This window comes from Mus musculus, chromosome 8 (assembly GCF_000001635.26).
Source record: "Mus musculus strain C57BL/6J chromosome 8, GRCm38.p6 C57BL/6J".
In the NCBI taxonomy this organism is placed as follows: domain Eukaryota; kingdom Metazoa; phylum Chordata; class Mammalia; order Rodentia; family Muridae; genus Mus; species Mus musculus.
Window position 1 is genome coordinate 92,898,486 of NC_000074.6, and position 20,794 is coordinate 92,919,279.

Sequence of the window (20,794 nt, forward strand, 5' to 3'; positions counted from 1 at the left end):
GTGATTAATTCATTTTGTTTATAGTACTTCTTTATATCAAATATGCATTCAGTTGTTGGTAGATAGTCAAGTTGTTTTTTAATACTTTGTGCAAATAGAACTAATATTGCTAACAGCATTCGTGTATCATTGTTTATCTCTGAAGTTAGTAACTCTCCTCCCAGATTAGGACTGCATTTTCCATTAGGTGTGGCCTGTTCTATCCTTTTCCTGAAGGCTTTGGCAATGGTGCTTCCTTCCAGATAGCAAGTCAGGTTGTTATAAATGCTGTAGTAAGTGACCATAGAGGATTAAATGGTCCAGTGAAGAAAAGACTTACACATCTAATAACAGCATTTTATTCTATCGTGATTTTTAATAAACTGTTAGCCAGATATCCTTTCTTTACAGTAAGAAATGAGAGGAATTTAAAATGTAGCAAATAACAAAACAATGTATCAGTTGAGGTAGATTGTATATGATACTAGCTGCTATTGCTATCAAGTTAATATATAGCAGTCAAAAAAAATCTAGAAATATGGCTCAATGGTTAAGAACACTAGCTGCTCTTCCAGATACCCAGAATCTACAGGGTAGCAGGCAACTATAACTTCAGTGCCAGGAGATCTGATGTCCATTTCTGGTCTCCATGGACTCTGCCTGCATGCGGTACAAAGACATACACACCGATAAAACACTCACACACATAAAATAAAATAAAAATAATTTTTTAAAAAAGTCATAAAAAACAAAGCCCATTTCCATTAAAGCCCCTTTCTCTTAAAGAGGCTTCTGTGAATGGATTTAAGTCCATGTTTGACACGATGAGCCCCGTGAACCCCTTAAAGAGAAGGTAGTCTGTTTGAGGTATTTTTCCTTACACAGCTAAGGACTATGCTGAGTCTTTTTGGTGTTCATAGAAGCAGTTTCATTGTGCCCATGAGAAATAAGGCCAATTATTGGGTATGACTAAGAGAGACAGGACATTGAGGGCATCGTTTCCATGATCAAATAAATAAATAGTTGGTTGGGCATGGCAGCATATACCTGCAATCCCAGCTTTCCAGAGCTGAGGCAAGAGCATTGCAATTGCTAGGACCTCTTGGGCTATGTGGTAATCGTCAGCTGTGAGGGAGAGCTTGGCAGTCTCTAGCTACCATTCTCTTCTTGACAGCCAGTCCGTTGGTTGCTGTGGAACTGTACATTCCCATGGTGATCTCACCTCTGTTCTCCTTTGAGCTATGGGTGGCTTTGTAGGAACCCAGAGGGCGGACCCTGTTACACAGCAGCTCAGAATCCCTTCCAGTCCGATTGTGATTCATTGCTGTCTCAGCAGTTTCACTCCTCTGAACAGACTCTCATCGCACTGCGCTGTTTGCTGCATCTTAAGCACCCAGCATCCCCTGGCTGCCCCGTGCTTCTACTGCGCTATCCTTGTGTATCATCTTACACTTGGAGAAGAACCACTTGTAGCCAGGCGTATACATTATGTCTTCTGCAGTCGATGCTGCCTTTCCTTTACCTCAGCAGAATTCATCACTCGTCTTTGGCAACCGTGCTAGCTTGGTAATGCAGTATAAAACACATTACCTGCGTGATCTTGAATAGTGCTAGCTTTTTTGAGTTTTTATTTATCTAGAATGTTTTTTTTTCTTCCAAAGGATTTTTATGATACCTTAACACCAGATTATGGTCTACGAAATTATAATGGTTCAGTATTAATAATAAAAATGTGCAAATGGACACAAGCTTATACTTACGGTCAGTCCTCATGATCTACTTAGTTTTGAGCACAGCAGTTCTGTTTTATCTACCTTTGTATCCTAACTACCTAGCCCATGTCTCAACATGTGAGAAATTAGATCGAATCATTGTGAAGTAGGCAGGGAAGATAATCTTATTGTGTCACTTTTCAGATTTAAAATTGGAATTTTCTCCCAAATACTCGTTAATAAGTAAATCTGTATGTGTATGCATGTGTGTGAAGGTGTGTGTGTTTGCACATGTAGAGGCCAGAGGTTGATGTTGGTGTGTGTGTGTGTGTGTGTGTGTGTGTGTGTATGTGTATCGGATCCCTGAAGCTAGAGTTAACAGAGATTGTGAGTCACCCAATATGAATACTGGGAATGAAACTTCTCTGCAAGAGAAGCACATGCTCTTAACTGCCGAGCCATCTCTTTATCCCCAAGAATATAAGTTTGGACCTAAATCTGTAACTTCTTTATAAAGAGAGGTCCAAAACCATATGCCTTAACTGGTGAATCCCATCAAACATTTAAATAAGCTTACCACCTAAGGCTGGAGAGATGGCTTAGCAATCAAGAGTGTGTTCTGCAAAGAATGAATTCTCTTCTAACACCAACACCAGCAGCTCACAGCTGCCTGTGACTCCAGCACTGTGGGATCTATAGAGACATATGCATATAGAATATTTTTTTCCTGTAAGTGCTAACCTCAAAAAGATGCCAAAAGTATTAATTACAGAGAAGGCCTCAGAACTTCTCATGGTAGCATCTGGACCCTCTTCCAAGTTTTTCTTAAGAATTGGATTCTGGAAACCTTCCTAAAGGAATGGAAATATCTGTTTCAAATACCCAAGAATTCTTCAATTCTACCCTTACCATAAATATTCCTTGGTAAAGGAGATGTTGACTTAAGCTGTTTATCTCCTGAGAGGAAAATTCATGTCCTGTTTTGGGTGCTAATAAAAATAAGAAAGCAATGCCATAGAAATGTATAGTTTTCCATTCTATTTAAGGTAGCATTCTAATGTGGACTATCTAGAGACATGGAAAAATAACTTCATTGAGGCCAGTGAAAACATGACAGTTGCTAGGACCCAACGGAACTCTGCAACTTCAGTTGGAGGTGAAACATCTCCTCTTGGGTGTGGTACCCTTCTAGACTGGTACAGAAAAGCCAGTTCTTCCACATGTGCACTACTCTGACTCTGTGGCAGCTCTTTCTAAACCATCTCCAGGATTGCAGCAGCTGTCACACCTGCTCGCTAACCGGCAAGCATGTTTCTCGCAAAGGCGATCCTGGAAGGTGCAGATCGGGGGCTTGGAGGGGCTCTTGGAGGCCTTCTTGGAGGAGGTGGTCAGGCAAGAGCAGGCGGGGGCAACATCGGGGGAATCCTTGGAGGAATTGTCAATTTTATCAGCGAGGCTGCCGCAGCTCAGTACACCCCAGAGCCGCCTCCCCAACAGCAGCATTTTACCGTCGTGGAGGCCTCAGAAAGTGAGGAAGTCAGACGTTTTCGGCAGCAATTTACACAGCTGGCTGGACCCGACATGGAGGTGGGTGCTACTGACCTGATGAATATTCTCAACAAAGTCCTTTCTAAGCATAAAGAGCTGAAGACAGAGGGCTTCAGCCTTGATACCTGTAGGAGCATTGTGTCTGTCATGGACAGTGACACCACAGGGAAACTGGGATTTGAGGAATTTAAGTACCTGTGGAACAACATCAAGAAATGGCAGTGTGTTTTCAAGCAGTACGACAGTGACCATTCTGGCTCCCTCGGAAGCTCCCAGCTGCACGGGGCCATGCAGGCAGCGGGCTTCCAGCTCAATGAGCAACTTTACCTAATGATTGTCCGTCGGTATGCTGACGAAGATGGCGGGATGGATTTTAACAACTTTATCAGCTGCCTGGTTCGCCTGGATGCTATGTTTCGAGCTTTCAAGGCTCTGGACCGAGATAGGGATGGCCTGATTCAGGTGTCCATCCGAGAATGGCTGCAGCTGACCATGTATTCCTGAAATGGATGCAGAGAGGTAGAGACCCTCCCTGGAGGACAGGACTGCAGAACGCCTTACTACATGAGCCACAGCTCAGATCCCACCCACCAGCTACCATTTCCTGGTGGGCTCTTTTATAATGCTGCATATTCCTGACCATAGTCTGTGCTTCACTGCTTAATTAAAACTAGTTTTGGACCAAAAGTGTTCTGAGTGGTTTGTAGATTAGTTTTTTTGAGAGAGGACATAAAGAGTCATGTATATGTGATGGGGAGGTGTTGGTTGACTATGAAAGGGGCTTCTGTATGGGTGAATGGATTTGCATTGCTTAAAATCACAGAATAAGTCAAGAAAGCATCAGGAGGTAGATTATTTTGCTCTTCAAAGGCTGAGAAGGAAAGGCTAAATGAAGTCTTTTCTACTGATGGTTTCGCACGTCTAAGAGTCTAGAGCCCTTCTTCTGTTTTCTAGTAAGACAAACAGACTGGTTTTGTGTTGGTGTGTTTGTGAAGAGTCAAGGGCCCCCGAGGAATACAAAGGTGTACCTGTTGTTCAGCGTCTTTGGCCGCCTGAACGAATCAAAATGATCATTCTTCTGTTGACTCCATACAGACCCAGGCACACCTAGGTGATGCTAGCCAGCTCTTGTCCTGTCTTGCCCTACCCCAGAGTAAGGAAAATTCTTTTGCTTATCTTTGGAAACAACGGGCAGGGAAAGAAAAAAATAACAAGACAAAACACATAATTAGCAGTCAATGAAGTAGAATATGAAGCTGCATAGACAGCAGATACTGCTGACTTTTATAATTGCTGAGGTTTGAAGCCCTGGCTGCAATTTAGAGTTGCAGGGAGAATCCTTTAGCAATTGAGTGATTCCCACTCCAGATGATGTAAGTCTCTTCAGAACGCTCTAAAGCTCCTGGGGTCATCATGCCAATGAGCTGCCAAACTGACAGTCCTGGGCGCTTTGGACTATGGCTGTCTCCCAGTGTTTTTCAAATCTGTCCCAGCCAGAACTGCCAAGCAGGAGAGTCAGCACTGCCTCTATTCAAGAGAAGGAAAATAAGGAATAGTGAGAACCTGCCAGCCTGTGGCTGTGTGAACCATGCCTTTCTGCTGCAGAGCTCTTAACCTGCCCTGATTATTTTGGTATAAGCTATTTGTTTCAGCTGAGCAAGCCAAGCCCAGGAAGCCTGTTTGTTGGAGCAGAATGCACAAGAGAGGCTCTCTTGAGAGTCTCTGGTCTTCCATCCCCTGCCCTTCAGTACTTCGCACTCTGATATGTTTAGTTCCTCCCATCCTGGGGCCACTTTGGAGAGTCCTTCTGAGATCAAAACTCAATTATTTTTCCTCCTTTAACTCATTTAAAAGAAAGATGTAACTATGGGAACGGAATGATGTAGCTGGCCTCTTAGGAGGTCTAGAGCTCCTGCCAGAAAGCCCCAGTGAGCCTGGGAGAGGTTGGCATTTGGACTCTGTGTGCACCGTCACCGGCATCATGTAGCATTTATGAAATACCACACACATAATGCTGAACTGAGCCAAGCACAGAAATCACATCTGCTTTCTTCAAGGGACTTGCAATTCCCATTGGTCTGATCGTCCGCTTAGACCAGACATGAGTATATAAGCATGAAGCTGCTGCCTGCGAGCACACATTCGTACCAGCCTCCCTACTGTAGAGTTAACCCAGGAAAATATCAGGCACGGGAGTAGGAGAGTAGCCAGGAAAGGGAGCAAGCTGCCAAGATGTCTGTCTGGTCTTAGAATATTGTCCTCATTTGATCTCCACACTGTGATTGTAGGAAGGACAAGGTAGAGCCTGTGGTTTTGCTCCAGTTATCATCATAAATGTCTTATAAAACTCGAGGCTCGCAATGTATACTAGAAGTGGCGTTAAGCATTTCCTTCATTCCTCCAGCTAAGGAAATTTCTAGAACCTCCTCTAACGTGCATGAAAACCACCCAGAAGCCACCTAACTTTCTCCTCCTCTGTCCTCCATATTCATCGAAAATTTATCTAAATAACCCCAGTCATCAGTGTGGATACTAGAAAATTCAGTCCTAACTCTATATTGCCTCAAGGAGACAAATCTTTGGTTTCTCTATAGAACCAACAGCCAGAACAGTGAGTGAGTTTCTTAGTTTTCATTACATATTTAACATTTAAAGCCACACTTTCAAGTTAGAGAATGTATTAATTTGCAACTTTTAAAAAGTACCATATTGTTGGGGACAGAAGCACATGTCTGTGGTCTTCCCACTTGAAACAAAGGCCTGAGATCAGGAGCTGGAGTCAAGCTTTGACTATGTAGTTAGTGAGTTTTTGACCAGTCTTGGTAACGTGGGACCTTACCTCAACCTCTGTAACCTTCCCCCTAGACAGACAGATAGACAGACATACACACACACACACAAAGCATCCATGTCTACATGGAAAGCTCCTTATAGCCTGTGAAGAAGGCTTTTGATTTATCCACCCCATTGCCCATGAATGTCTAACACTAAAGAATACAATCAAAGTAGTAAACCGAGAAAAGCGAGAACATGTAAATGATATGACCTGCACTTCTACATTCTAAAACTGCATGTAACTTTGAAAATAACTATGTCTTGATTGTATCCACTAAATTCTATAACCTGTAAAAGCGTAGAAAGAAATATGTATGCTGTATATCCAAGAGTGGGAAATTTACAAAAGAACATTCATAATTTGTATGTCATCTGCAAGGTCAGTCTAGGAATATATTTTAGTATTTTAAAGCTTCATCTACATGGAACCCTGTACTGAATGTGAGTTGATCTTGAAAATTGTCATAAATTACTATTTGATACATAATACTAAGTTACTAAGATAATTGTTAGTATTCTTTAAAAGGTGGTAGAAATATACTCTCAGTCAGAATGGGCAGGTAATTGGAACATTTCCTGCCTGTTTTGATAACTGAGACATAGAATTCTTAATAATAGTGTTTCTCAGGAGTGTAGCATTTCATCATAGATGGTATCTTACTACAGACAAGTAGATTATATTTTATGGGAATGTTTTGCATGTTACTCTGAGAACATTGGTTATCTCTCATTCACAAAGATATTATCAATTATAACACAACAGAGAGAAATTCTTGGCAATTAATCCTTATAACAGGTATTCAAAATTGTATCCTTAAATGTTGCAAGACTGAAACCCTTATTTAAAAAAATCTGAATCTAAATGAAAAAAAATATATATGTATATATACTTTAAACAAATTAAGTTCTGAAACAGCCTAGAAAAACTGATGCTTTTTCCTCCTAAGATTTTATTTTTATGTGCATGAATGTTTTTCCACTGTGTGTGTGTTTGTGTGTGTGCATCTATGTGCCATGTATGTACCATGCATGCAAAGGCCAGAATAGAGCATTCAATCCGCTTGGACTGGAGTTACAGATAGTTATGAGCTGCCATGTGTGTGCTGGGAATCAAACCTGGGTTCTCAGCAAGAGAAGCGAATGCTCCTGACAGCTGACTGCTCTCTCTGAGCCCCCTCCTGAGATTTTAAACAGCTGACATACCTAGACTTTCCTGGCTTCTTAGAAGCAAGAAAGGCAAGTAGAAGATGCTGGGTGACTGGACTCACTCAGACTCCTCCCACTCTCGGTGCCTCTTTGATCCTGCTGACCTCCAGGAAAAGGGTGAAGCCCGCAGATGGAGCTCATGCAAGCTTGGCCACGATTCTTTCTCCAGTGCCTCCATGTGACTCCTTGGCGCCAAGTCGGGACTATTCCTCAACTCTGCTTGGCAAAGGACGTGGAGAAATGACTAGAACCTTCCACTGAAAGGTTTATTTCTTCATTTAAATGCAGCTCTGAAATAAATTTTAAAACCAGGTGCTATTAAATTTATAATTCTTCCCAGGGAAGTTTAAAGAAAACCAACATGGATTTATGGAACAATTTAAGTCACAAATTCAATTGAAAATGTAAAAGTTAAAAGCATAGATGTTGTTATATAACTTTTTTGTCCATGTTAAATATAGTTTATCAAACTGTTAGATTTGTATGATGATCAAACTACTTAAATTTAATTGTAGTTATAGAAATAGTAGGCTTTATTAACTTGGAATGAAATGCATATCTTGGCTTTACTAGTAGTTTCTACAATTTCTTCCAGTTCTTAATTTTATTATCCTGAAGTAAGAGCCTCAGTGGTATATTATTAATCAAAGTAAAATAGTCTCTCCAAGTGAGTTCCATCTTGATTTCTCCTCCTTCACATTACTAGAAAGAAAAATTACATATTCTCCTTCATGTCAGTCAAGAGTTTGTGTAATGTAATTATATCAATTAAAAATAAAAGCCCATTGAAGAATGCTTAGCCATCATAGACTAATGGAAATGTCAGCTCCAGCACATTGTCTTGTTCCATGACTAGTGGTTATGGGGAGGATCACCTGGGTTCCACATAGACGCGATGGTGTGGTGAGGACTGATCATCTACTTCTCCTGTATTCATCAGCGAGAGTCAGTTGGGTAAGAACCTTGCCTTTGTTGAGCAACTTTGCTATGATTCAAGAAGCTCCGCAAAGCCTAAGGCTCATTAAATCACCGTGCACTGGATGTCAAGAACTGATACTGATGCGCAACAGTGTATTGCGCTCCTTCAAATGCTGCCTTCTTTGGCAGATGGTCACTGTGGCAGTGACTACCTGTTGTACAAGATATCGGTTAGACACTTAAAGGAGATGCATCCAGCCGGATATAACTTACTCAGCAATAAAGCGGTTTTTTTTTTTAATAGTTATTCTCTAGATGTTTCTGGACAATTAGAGAAGCTGAATGACGTTTGGTCTTGTCTTAGAAATAAACTCTAATACTTGGGGGAAATCTCAAAAATCCATGTTTCTGCCTTTTCTGGTGGGAAGGGGAAATTAAGTTATTATTCCTTTTAGTTTCCACCCTGCAGAGAGATGAAGTAATATGAAGAAAGTGATTTGACCTTTTGAGAGCTCGGCTATTGAGAAACAAATGAAATCCTCCCTAGAAAATGTGCTTACAAAGGATCACCCAGCATTTCAGGGGCTTTTATAGCCTCTGCTTTTCCAGTGCATCTGCTGACTGTGTATAGTTGAAGACTGCATGCACGTCCATGCCAGGTGTCCATTGTTAGCCCATGGGACTAAGGATTGCTCTGGCCTTGTTGTCTCTGATGCGTAGTGTATCAGGGGATTCATCACTTGAGGTTGTATTGCCAAAATAGTTCCCACCCTGGGATCCTGCTCATAATGCTTAAATACCATCTCCTCCTCTTCATCCTTCTTTCCCCCTCTCCATCTCATGTCCCTGTTTCCTCTTGTAAGAACAGTCTCTCTTCCTCGAGTCCTCCCTCATGTTCTGACTTTCCTCTACCCCTGTTGCAGGATAGTTGATCAGACTGTGAACCCAAGATTATCCTGTTTACTAGAAAAACCTGTTTCTAGTTGTGGTGTGGCTCAGCCTCAGCACACACCTTTAATCCATCTGGCTAGAGTACAGGCACGCCCTTAGTACGTACCTTTAATCCCGAACAATGAAGGTAAAGTTAGTTTGTAGAAGGAAGCTTTATGTTTGAGAGTGATAATTAATTTTGGGTCAGATAAAGTGAGGAATCGGAGAAAGAGTTGACAGAATAAGACATGCCCAACTCTCATGAGAATAGAGCCTCAATAAAGAGTCTCTCAGAAAAAAAAGAGGGAGACAGTTTTACTGGGAGAATTTTACAGAGACAAATTGTGGGAGAGAACAAGCTAGACACAGGTGAAGACAGAATGAGAAGGAGCCAGAAAATTAGAACAAATTGCCAAAGTTAGTTTGCGGCCAAGCAGAGCAATTTACTGGAGGCCAGATCGAATCAGTCAGCTTGGAGAGGAGTTTGAGCCAGAAGAAGAGCTGAGTTAAACTAGCCAACAGAGTCCAGATAGAAGTAGAAAGAGTGAGCTTTTTCAGCTGTAAGTCTCAGAGGCTAAAAACAGTCTAAGTCTAGATAAGATTATAAGGAGGCTAGAAGATTCCAGGACTCGGCCTAGGTTAGGAGACAGAGACAGTGAACCTTGGAGACAATTAGAGCAATTAGAGTTTCTTTTACACCCTCTTCGCTTTTCTTTATTTGAGACAGGATTTCGCTTTGTAGCCCAGGTTGGCCCAGAACTCAGTCTGTAGACCAGGCTGGCCTCAAACTCACAGAGCGCCATTTGCCTCTGCCTTCTAAGTATTGGGATTAAAGTGGGTACCACCAAGCGTGGCTCTCTCCTTCTTCTTTATCTTAAACTCTCATTCTCTTAATAGTTAATGTGCATATCAGCTTGGGTTAGAACCATCTAGCCTTTGTTTTCTGTTGTCATCATGATGCCCCACCTGAATTGTGTCATGTTAGTTATGTTTGTTTTTCTTTGGCTTCGGAGTATAGACTTTTGGGGCCAGAAATCCCCAAGGGGTTTTTGGTATGCCACAGTTGCTCCTGGTTCATTCCACATTAAGCCAGAAAGAGCTAAACAATGCAGTTTGATTAATGCCTCAGTTTCTCCCCTTTCCTTTCATTTTCTGTGGGTTTGTTGTTTATTAACTTTCCAGGACCTTTTGGGATCCTCTGATGCTGGCCATCTTGGCAGGACCATTTCCACCATGGACCCAATCAATGCTTTATTAAAGTCCTAGTCCCTACCTCTCTGAAGGGTTCTCATCAAAGCCATTCTGAACTTAAGAGTCCACACTGAGTGTCAGTGGGTCACTTGACATGGCCTCAGGGTAAGTATTTATAGTTATTATTGAACATAACATGTTCTGCCTCCTGAACTGGGAGTGGGTAGCCCGTCCCTTGCTGTCCTTCTCAGTAAACTTCTCTTCACAGTGGCCCAGTGCATGATCCTACAGTGCTACACAGCATGCTTATACTTCACCTTTTTGGTGTGATTAACACTAACTCATTAGGTGGCCTTCCTAACCGATTGCTATCTTTTTACAGAATAATGATGGCAGTATTGACTTCCGAGAGTATGTGATCGGCCTGGCTGTCTTGTGCAACCCTGCCAATACAGAAGAGATCATCCAGGTGGCATTTAAGGTACTGCCAAGCCCACTGACCGCATCTCGGTTGGCCTTGCAAATATGTGTTGACTCTAACTCCATTATTTGGAAAAAATCAGTGAATCTGTCCCCCGAGTTTACAGATCTGCTGTGACATGTTTGGAAGGGTAATGAGATTAAGTCAATTGCTACTGAGAATAAAGAAAACACAGTATCCATTTAAACAAAAATGGAAGCAGCTAAGGCGCGAGCGTCCAGACTGAACAACAGGTGATTTAACAAATTAATGTTACTTCTTTTCAGCTCCTTTTTGAAGCCCTGGAGTAAGATTTATAAATAAATACCGCTCTTTGCCTCTTACCCTAATCCATCTAGAAAATTCTGATCTGTCCTGATTTTTGCATCTGCCAGATGGTTTAAGTGGCATTTTGGTGCTGGAGTTTATTTTGTGTGGTGTCAGACTAGCATCATCATACATGTCCCAAGTTTCTATCCTGCCGATCTTACTGTAGTATTCAATATATTTTCAGTGTGGTGCAGGGATCTAAATTAAGAGAGAAAAAAATATATCTCATGCCCAGCAGAGCTTGAGGAAAATGTGTATTGTGAAGATGCAGACTGCACATGCCCCCATATACACTCTATGCCAAAGTGCATGGGTTTTTGAGAGTAGAGATGCTTCACCTGCTAGCATTTCATTGTGGCCTTGCCTTTGAGTACTAAGTCTGTGGGGTCATCTCCCAACTGGTCTTGCCTGAATGGGTTCATTGATTGTACAGCAAATCCATGCAGCATGAAAGCCATGTCAAGTGACCCACTGACACTTAGTGTGGACTCTTAAGTTCAGAATGGCTTTGATGAGAACCCTTCAGAGAGGTAGGGACTAGGACTTTAATAAAGCATTGATTGGGTCCATGGTGGAAATGGTCCTGACCTTCTCTTCCATCTCGTCCTCTTCTCTCTCCCTGGCTTTCTCTAAGACAGAGATCACACTGTGGCTCCGACAAGCCTTCCTCTGTCTCTCTTGTCTAGAAAGGCTCTGTGATCAAGACTCCTCTTCCATGTTTTAAGAAGCAGAGATGGCCCTTTGGGAATCTAGGGATGCTATCATTGTTGAAGGATTCCCGGTGGGCACTTTCTATTGCAGATTCTTTTAAACTGAGAGACCAGGACAAAAAGAATCCTGATGCTCGGAGCCCAGCAAATGGGCATGATGCAGGGGCTAGACACTTTTTCAAATTCCCAAAACCTTCAGCTTTTAGACTTACTTATCAAAAAGCCTTAAAGGACACAGAGAGCTAACTTGTTCCAATCCAGACATCTCTGTTTCTGTTTTAGGATCATATGTGTAATTACATGTTTAGCCAAGCAAATAGTCACCCTTGGTTTGCCAATGAAAGACCCAATAGGAAAGTCGGACCTTAATCACTATAATTACTGTTTTTAAAGAAGTCATGAAAATCTTGACCAGCCTAGACCTTGGTTTGAAGATGGAAGAGGGAAGAAAGGAAGATTTACATCTAAAATTAGCTCATTTTCCCCCTATGGCAAGAGTTGTGCTGTACATTGATTTTTATCTATCTATCTATTTATTTATTTATCTATATTTTTAACTGAGTCAAGGGCTCACTCTGTAACCCAGGCTGGCTCAAACTTGGAGTGCTTCTATCTCAGTCCCTTGAGTGTTGGGATTACAGGTTCAGACTACTAGGCCCAGTTCACACTGGTTATTTTAAACTGACTTTTGAATATGTTATAGGTTTTGTGGATATTTTAACTTTTTTCCTTTTCAGTTGGTAATACACTTTGATAGTATATAGAACACTGCCACATCCTTTTCTGTGGGGCACACATGACAGCTACCTTCCTATCTTTTATTTCCCCTTTACGTCAAACTATACAGGTAGAGTAGTAGAGGGTTATAGTCGCAAGCAGTGGGATGAATTCTGGCTGATTGACAAAATTATTAATAGTTATGAGGCCAGGGAAGAAGCCAAGGAGAATGTGTTCGACCAGCCCAGCCCAGCCCAGCCCAGCCCAGAGGTCCTGACTATAGGAATGCCCAATACCCTTTCTTAAGTCCTACAGTCAAAGTGAGTGAGTAGTTCATAATTCACACCCAGGGTAGTCTAAAAGGTTTGGGGCCACAGGCTTAGTAGGAGGTACAGGACTATTTAATTAGGGGTTCTATAGTGTTTTGTACAATGGGAAATACCATTCCCCTGAGGAAACGGAGTGTCTAGCTTTCTACCAACGTCCAGACTTGGATTCATCAGAGATCTCTGAATTAGCCAACAGAGATGATTAGGAGTTCTTAGTAAGCGAGAGAAATCAAGGAGGAGAAGGGTCTAGAGTAGCTGTGGCCAAGAATCAATAAAGCAGAAGGAAGGCCCAGGATGGACCTTGTGAAGAGATAAAACAGGGAAGTGAGACCAGCAACTGTGCCAAGACTTTTAGAGTGTTAGGTGGCTGGGGAGAGTCATTAAAGGCTGGAAGGTTGGAGGAAAATTAGAGCCAGTGGGGAGCCAGTGCTACTGAATCCTGACCATTACTGTTTGAAGTCCAAGATACATAAGGAGCCTGTGGTCTACTTTACACACACACAGACACATACACATGCAAACACACACACACACATACACACACGCACACAGAGTTCTCTATCTCTCTCGCTCTCTTTCTCTCTCTTTCTCTTTTTCTCTCTCTCTCTCTCTTACACACACACTCACACACCAGTTAAAAACTTAACACAGGAAATGGGCCCGAAGCCTGTTTTCCCATCCATGAGGTAACAAATTCCAACTTTTTTTGTTTGTTTGTTTGTTTTGTTTTTTTGGGTTTGTTTTGTTTTGGTTTTTGTTTGTTTGTTTTCGAGACAGGGTTTCTCTGTGTAGCCATGGCTGTCCTGGAACTCACTCTGTAGACCAGGCTGGCCTCAAACTCAGAAATTCACCTGCCTCTGCCTCCCAAGTGCTTGGATTAAAGGTGTGCCCCACCATGCCTGGCAAATCCCAACTTTGAATGATGTATTTTTTTCACTCACTAACTTTGAGTCTTCATTTATACTTCCTTCCTTGATCATCAGGTCTCCCCAGTGCCATTATTTTTCTATGTCTCTGATCTAATATTTTGTCTAAAGTAGGAATTTCAACTTCTGGGACTTTCAGTACTGACTGCCAGCATTTGAATGCTAGCTCTGCCTCTTGCAGGCTCTATGGCCTGGGGTAGAACCACCTCCCTTCATTGGGCCTCAGCTTCCACATGTCCAGGAGAGGGCTGATGGTGGCACCCATTGATCCAACACTATTGGGAGCATTAAGGATTAATATACATGAAAAGGGAACTGAATACCATTGATCAGTGCCTGTAAAGAATGAGTTCTAATGAAAAGTTCTTAATACCCCAGAAAGGATTTTGATTATTCGTTATCCATCATGTCTTTACTCCTTTAATACTGCCTGACTTCTTACCTCCCCAGTCTAGTGATTTTTTTTTTCTACCTATAAATATAGCAACCACCTTTCATGCCTGCCTTGGTTCACTGCCTCCCGCCCTCCATTCTGTAAGCTGTCCTTGATGCCCACACCACTTGTATTGCTGTCACTGGTCTGTCTTCTGATTCTCGTTACCACCTCCCCTTTGGTTCTTGGAAGCATCTCATTCCTAATTACCAAATCTAGCAGCCATTTTGTTCTTCTCAGCATTCCCATGACTTTGTAGTCTGGTGCCTGTCACCACTGTCAAGTCTTGTTTCTGTTATTAAACCCGCTGTTAGCGTTTGAAGGCACATTCATCTGTCTGCTCCTAAATCTCGTTTCCTCTTCTGCCCACACGTCTCAGTGGTGGCTGCACAGGGCCGTACCTCTGCTCCGTTTCTTCTCTCCACACAAGCTGCATACATGCATACATGCATGCATACATACATGCATACATACATACATGCATACATACATACATGCATACATACATACATGCATACATACATACATACATGCATACATGCATACATGCATACATGCATACATACATACATACATGCATACATACATACATGCATACATACACACATGCATACATACATACATACATGCATACATGCATACATACATGCGCACATACATGCATACATGCATACATGCATACATGCATACATGCTTTCCGTTCTTTCCTGGATCTCTACCTGAGGCCTCATCAGTCTCGTGAACTTGTAGCTGATTTTTTTTTCCTTACTCTTGGCACTTGTAACTCAAATCTAATTTTCTAGGTCCAACTCTTGGTCTCATCTGGTAGTAATTCTCATGGCTGTTTTCCTCCCTTACCCAACTGGAAAAACGTCAGCTCTTTGGCTCCCTCCCATTGCTACAAACCGTTTCTGCAAAAGTCTGCCCTTCCTGTCTGACTTGTTCACCGTAGACTCGTAGACTCCGCTTAGTTTCCTTGCTTGTAGTCTTAGCAGTTTCCTACCCCCCACCCTTCCCTACACACTCTGCTTCATAATACATGTAATCACACCCCTTCCCTTTCCAGGATTGGGTGGGGCTGTATGTACCCACCATGATCTGGTTCTGACTTCTCCAACGTAAGTCCCCGGGACTCACCTGCCATTCCTTTTATCTTGTGGGAATATCTCTTTATACTATGAGAGCAAACTATAATGGAAACTTCTCTGAAAAGCCTTTGTAGACTTATCTGAGTAAGATTCATTGTCCCTCTAGGGCTACAGTGTCTTTTAGTATGTACTGTTGGCATGGCCTCTATTTTAGTCCTGTCTCTTTCCACGCCCAAACTGCTGTAAGATTTTAAGTCTTATAGGAGTAGCAGATCTATCTCTCTCTCTCTCCACACATATATATGCACTATATATACATTATGTGTGCATACATAGGTACAGTAATATATCATACAATAACTTCTTTATTAAAGACTTTACTTTCCAGTACAGTTCAGTACCATATGCTTTAGGGCTCTGCCTCTGTGTGCTCTTTCCCTTGCAGCTCTTTGATGTTGATGAGGACGGCTACATAACAGAGGAGGAGTTTTGCACCATTCTGCAGGCTTCTCTTGGAGTGCCTGACCTTAATGTTTCTGGTCTCTTCAGAGAAATTGCCCAACGGGACTCTGTTTCCTACGGTGAGTAGGCAACGCCAAGCCCCCTTTACTAAGAGAGCATCTAGGCTATGAATTGAGAGTTAGATGAGTGTGGCTTCCCTAGGCTCACTTTTGGTAATAGCGGTGATGGCCCCGGTGGCAATATTGTCATGGTGGTGATAGTAATAGCTAATTATTGAAGGCTCACATGCCAGATACTCTTACATTTTGTGTATATAAACTTCTGCCATCAGTATCCTGTGTTTTCACGTCTGTGTTTGGTGAAGAACAAAGGATTTAAGTAATTCTCTTAAGGTTGTCCACCTGAAGACCATCAGAACCAGGATTCAAATTCTAAGAGTCTGGCTGTAGCACTGGCACCATTACCTGCACCTCAGTGCCTTTGCTATCTACCTTGAGTGTGACTAGGCTGCCCTGAGTGACCTAGTCAGCTGCAGTGGAGGGGTGTGGACCAAGGCACTGATGGTAGCAGGAGCCACACAGTTTGCTGATATTTAATGTAGTAGTTTATGTGAATGTGGATAGCCTTTGTCTTTTTCATTCTGTCACAATTCCCCATGAGGAAGTGACCATCACAAAAGATGACCTGAGGGGCTGGTGAGATGGCTCAGTGGGTAAGGGCACCCGACTGCTCTTCCGAAGGTCAGGAGTTCAAATCCCAGCAACCACATGGTGGCTCGCAGCCATCTGTAACAAGATCTGACACCCTCTTCTGGAGTGTCTGAAGACAGCTACAGTGTACTTACATATAATGGATAAATAAATCTTTAAAAAAAAAAAAAGATGACCTGAAATACAGACCATGCATTAGCTCCTCCTTCATCCTGTGGTATAGATCCAGACCCATACATTAACTTCTCCTTCATCCTGATGGCTCAAGACCATGTATGAAAACAACGGTGGTGAATCACTTTCTTTATATTTCCCAGGGTAGTCTTTAAAATATATCTCTGTACAGAGGCCTAAATGATTGTTTCCTGCTTACTTTGATGTGGTCCTGGGTGGCAGGCTCTCTTATCTTCCACAAGCTATCCCCTCTGGCTGGAGTGGTACCCTCTAACTCCCTAATTACATTGCCCTGATGGTGTTCACAGAGTTCCAGCTTATGAATGCTCATAGCATGGGAAAAGCAGGTCAAATATTTCCTTTACTCTGTGTTTAGTTACTGGTATTTTGGCTGCCCATATTCCCTTACTTACATATAGAGGGCCATGAATCAATTATTGAGTTCATATTTTTTTAAGAAGTCTTCAAAAACTCATGTGAACTAACTTTTCTTTGACCATTTGCTCCTATAACACTCTCTATTACTCTAAATACCAATGGTTTTTAAAACTTTATTTTTATATTTCTTTATAAAATATATGCGTTTATGTGCATCCCATAAACTCAGGAGCCCGCAGAGGCCAGAAGAGGGCATCAGGTGCCCTGAAACTGGTGTGATAGATGGTTGTGAACCAACATGTGATTGTTTGGAACCACTGAGCCATCTCTGAAGCTCCCAAATGACCAGATTATGATGAAGTGTATCAGTGGAAGATAATGATTTCTATTAGATTAAAATTGTCTGTAGGTGGCCATACTTTGTCAGCTTAAATCATCTGTTAGACAATTAGGCTGCATTATTTTGTTTGTGTGTTCATCTAGATTTATATGTTTTATGTGTATGAGTTGTTTACCTGTGTGGATGTTTGGGCACCATGTGCCCACAGAAGTCAGAAGAGGGCACTGGATCTCCTGGTACTGGAGTTATGGACGTTTGTGAGCTGCTATGTTGGTGCTGGGAGTCAAACCCAGGTCCTCTGCAAGAATAAGCGCTCTTAACTGCTGAGCCATCTCTCCAGCCCCGTATACAGTTTTTGATCATACTCACCTCTCATGTTCCCCCTCCAACTCCTTCCAGGCCCTCTCAGTACATCTTCCTTCCAATGTTACTTCCTCTTTTTGTAACTAACCCACTGAGTCCAATGAGTGATGCACATATGCTTGTGGATATTGGACCATCTACTGGAACATAGGCAATCTTCTGATCTGGTAGCCAGAACCAGTGGCCAGAGCTCTGTTTTTTTTTTTTTTTTTAGTTCAACCTTTTTCCTTCAGAATACCTAGAATCTCTCCTCTCCCTTAATCCTATGTAAGTCTAAATTATAAAAATACAAATAAAAAAGTTTAAGATATTTAAGTATTTTTTAAAATAAATATTGACGTGAGGTAAGAACACGACTGTTTAAATTGTTAGCATTCTTGGGTTTCCGTTAGTCAAATTAATGGCCCAATTCTACCCATAGTCACTTCACAGCACTTCTAAAAAATGAGATACTGTTTAAGACAGGGTCTGACCATGTAGTCCTAGCTGGCTTGGAATCCACCAACATCCACCTGTTTATGGTCTCCCAAGAGCTAGGATTAAAGGCTTCTACTACCGTGCTTGACACACAGAAATAAGATGCCTGTTAGTGTTACTGATATTCCACCAAAGGCCTCAGGCCTCTGAGCAAAGCCAAGCCTTCAGAGTATCGCCTTAGTTTAGTAAGTCGTCTCTTGTGCTCCCAGGTCTGTCTTAGATGTCATTGAGGTTCTTCTCATCACTGACATAGGCTACAGATGTGAAAGAGACTTTAAAACCAAGGACAGTACTGCATTGTGGAAACTCAAGCTTATTGGAGACTTGAGATTGAAATCCTCATTGATAAATCCATTATCTTTAGCTCAGCTCCCGGAACTACCACACTGATAGATAAGAGCCAGGATTCAGGGCTCTTGTAATATGATTATTAAATGTGCTTTCCTAGCCATTATTGATTATAAATCGGACTCAGTTTGTCAAGACTGCATCTTTCTATATAAGAGTTAAGGGTTAGAATACATTCAAAGTCTAGCATAGACAGCCCTGGATAACAGATTTACAAAAAAAAAAAACCAAAAAACAAAAAACAAAAAAAAAAGACATAGAAAATGGAATAAGAGGAAAAATGAAGGGCACAGCGTATGTCATGAAGGGAACACCCGTGTAGCTACCATTCAAGAGATGCATGGAGCTTTTCCAGAGCCCCCAGGGCTCCCTCATGGCCCCTCATTACCACAGCCTCTTCCCTACTCAGAAAGGAATCTCCGCCTTGCTTTACGTCATCATTTCACCACCATTGTGTATCAAGACATGGTTAATTCTAAGTTTTTAAACTTTTTGTAAATGAGCTCCTGTGATCTGTGTTCCTTTGTTTCTGGCATTTTCCATTCAGATACATGGTCCCAAATTCACCCGCACTGTTCATTGCTGGCATTGCATCCCATACGCTCTGTGAATTTTGCTACAATTGTATTCACGGCTCCTGTTGGTCTGAGCCGTTTTCTTTCTTTCCTATTTTGGATGAGACTGCTTGGCTATGAATATTTTTCATACATGTCTCCCAAGTACAAGTTACAATTCCCACAGATTTGTACCTCAGAATAGAATTAGTGAGTCTTTAAAAAAATGTGTTTTAAAGAGAGTTTAAAAACTTGACTAAATATTGGAAGAACTATTCCAGAGCTGCTAAACACTTTATACCCTCATCAGCAGGCTTTTGAGTTGAGTAACAATATTCTGCAGTGATTACATGACTAAGATACTTTGTTAAGTTTCCTCATGCCAAGAAAACAACCCATCCTAATTTGTTGATTTTTTTTCTCTCTTCTAGAGGAATTCAAAAGTTTCGCCCTAAAGCACCCAGAATATGCCAAGATATTTACCACATACCTAGACCTCCAGACATGCCATGTATTCTCCTTGCCAGAAGAGGTCCAGACAGCTCCCTCTGTTGCTAGTAATAAAGTCAGTCCTGAGAGCCAGGAGGAGGGCACCTCAGACAAAAAGGTGGACTGAGCCAGTGTTCCCAGTGAGGAAAGGCGACGCGGGAGAGCTGTTCACTGGCCACATTGTGAATGTGTTTATCAACTAATGTTGTTCACGATAGAAAGCTTTTTTTTTTACTAAGATGACATATTTTCTTCCAAAAGTGTTTTTTATTAACCTGCCTGTATCAAGTAAGCTCCTTTCATCTCACATTGTGCCCTACTGGTTGTGTTGACTGAGGCTAAGTACTGTATATTTTTTAATGAAAATTTTCAGTTTACTTTTCATAATAAATAAATCCATCAGTCTTACTCTCCACTGGTCAGCAATTAATCAACACCGCGTGTTTAGCAAGTGCAAACAATTTTCAGTCGTTTCACATGTAATCATGTACGTTTTCTCTAGTCCCTTCCCTTTCTGGAAGCAAGGATGGGAATGTGGAAAAAAACTGCAGGGTTTTGTACCTCCATCTTTACCGGCTTAAATTTCCATTTAAATTTTAGTTTCCTGGCTGAGACTTTCTAAGCGCACACGCTCCCCTTGACTTGCATCTGGATAGCAGATCCTTTCGCACTCTCCATAGTATAGAAGGGACCTTGTTTTAAAGACGATTGCAGTGGGCCATAAGCTGGGAATTGCCTTATTGAAGGGAACAGTGATTGCCTAATGAGAAAATGAATTGTTTGCTACAGAGCTGAATTGAATTTAAGTTGGCTGGTTCCGAAGATAGCACTTTCCCAATAAGCAAATCAGATTTGTTCTTTTTTACATAATGGCCAAATTGGTGTATTTTACCGTGCAGTCCAAGAGAGAGCTTTGTCCTGTTAATTTTTCCTCACAAACTTTAGAGTTTGTCAGAAATTTCCACATGGAAAAGAGAAGCCTCCAGCATGTTGCCAAGAGCCAAAGAATCAAAAAGCTTAGTTTGTTAACGTGTGGCTGTGTCTACCCCCAGGCAGGAATACCACCTAAGCTAAGCAAAAATTTCTTCAAATGACATTTTTATTGATACCCATGTCTGCATACTCTTGCTATCACTTACATTTGAGGTTTTGAATAAAGAACCGATTTATTAAAAGAATGCACAAAG

The 20,794-nt window shown here is 41.7% G+C and overlaps 2 protein-coding genes across 8 annotated transcripts in view; both read left to right on the top strand.

The window, feature by feature from the left end:
- The window catches only part of Lpcat2 (lysophosphatidylcholine acyltransferase 2), a 63,967-nt gene extending 43,173 nt beyond the window's left edge, over nt 1-20,794 (top strand). For 3 of the 7 annotated variants that reach the window (NM_173014.2, NM_001357375.1, NM_001357374.1), the window contains 3 exons: nt 10,702-10,800; nt 15,758-15,893; nt 19,550-20,794. In NM_173014.2, coding sequence (NP_766602.1) covers nt 10,702-10,800; nt 15,758-15,893; nt 19,550-19,734 — 420 coding nt within the window. In that variant the 3' untranslated portion in view covers nt 19,735-20,794. Of the gene's footprint in view, nt 1-10,310; nt 10,485-10,701; nt 11,034-15,757; nt 15,894-19,549 lie in introns of all 7 variants that reach the window. The other 4 variants (XR_003947292.1, XR_003947293.1, XR_001778442.2 and 1 more) reach the window with 3 other exon arrangements.
- Capns2 (calpain, small subunit 2) lies at nt 2,910-3,924 on the top strand. The gene has a single exon (NM_027112.1). The coding sequence runs from the start codon at nt 3,000-3,002 to the stop codon at nt 3,741-3,743; it is 744 nt and encodes a 247-aa protein (NP_081388.1). The 5' UTR covers nt 2,910-2,999; the 3' UTR covers nt 3,744-3,924.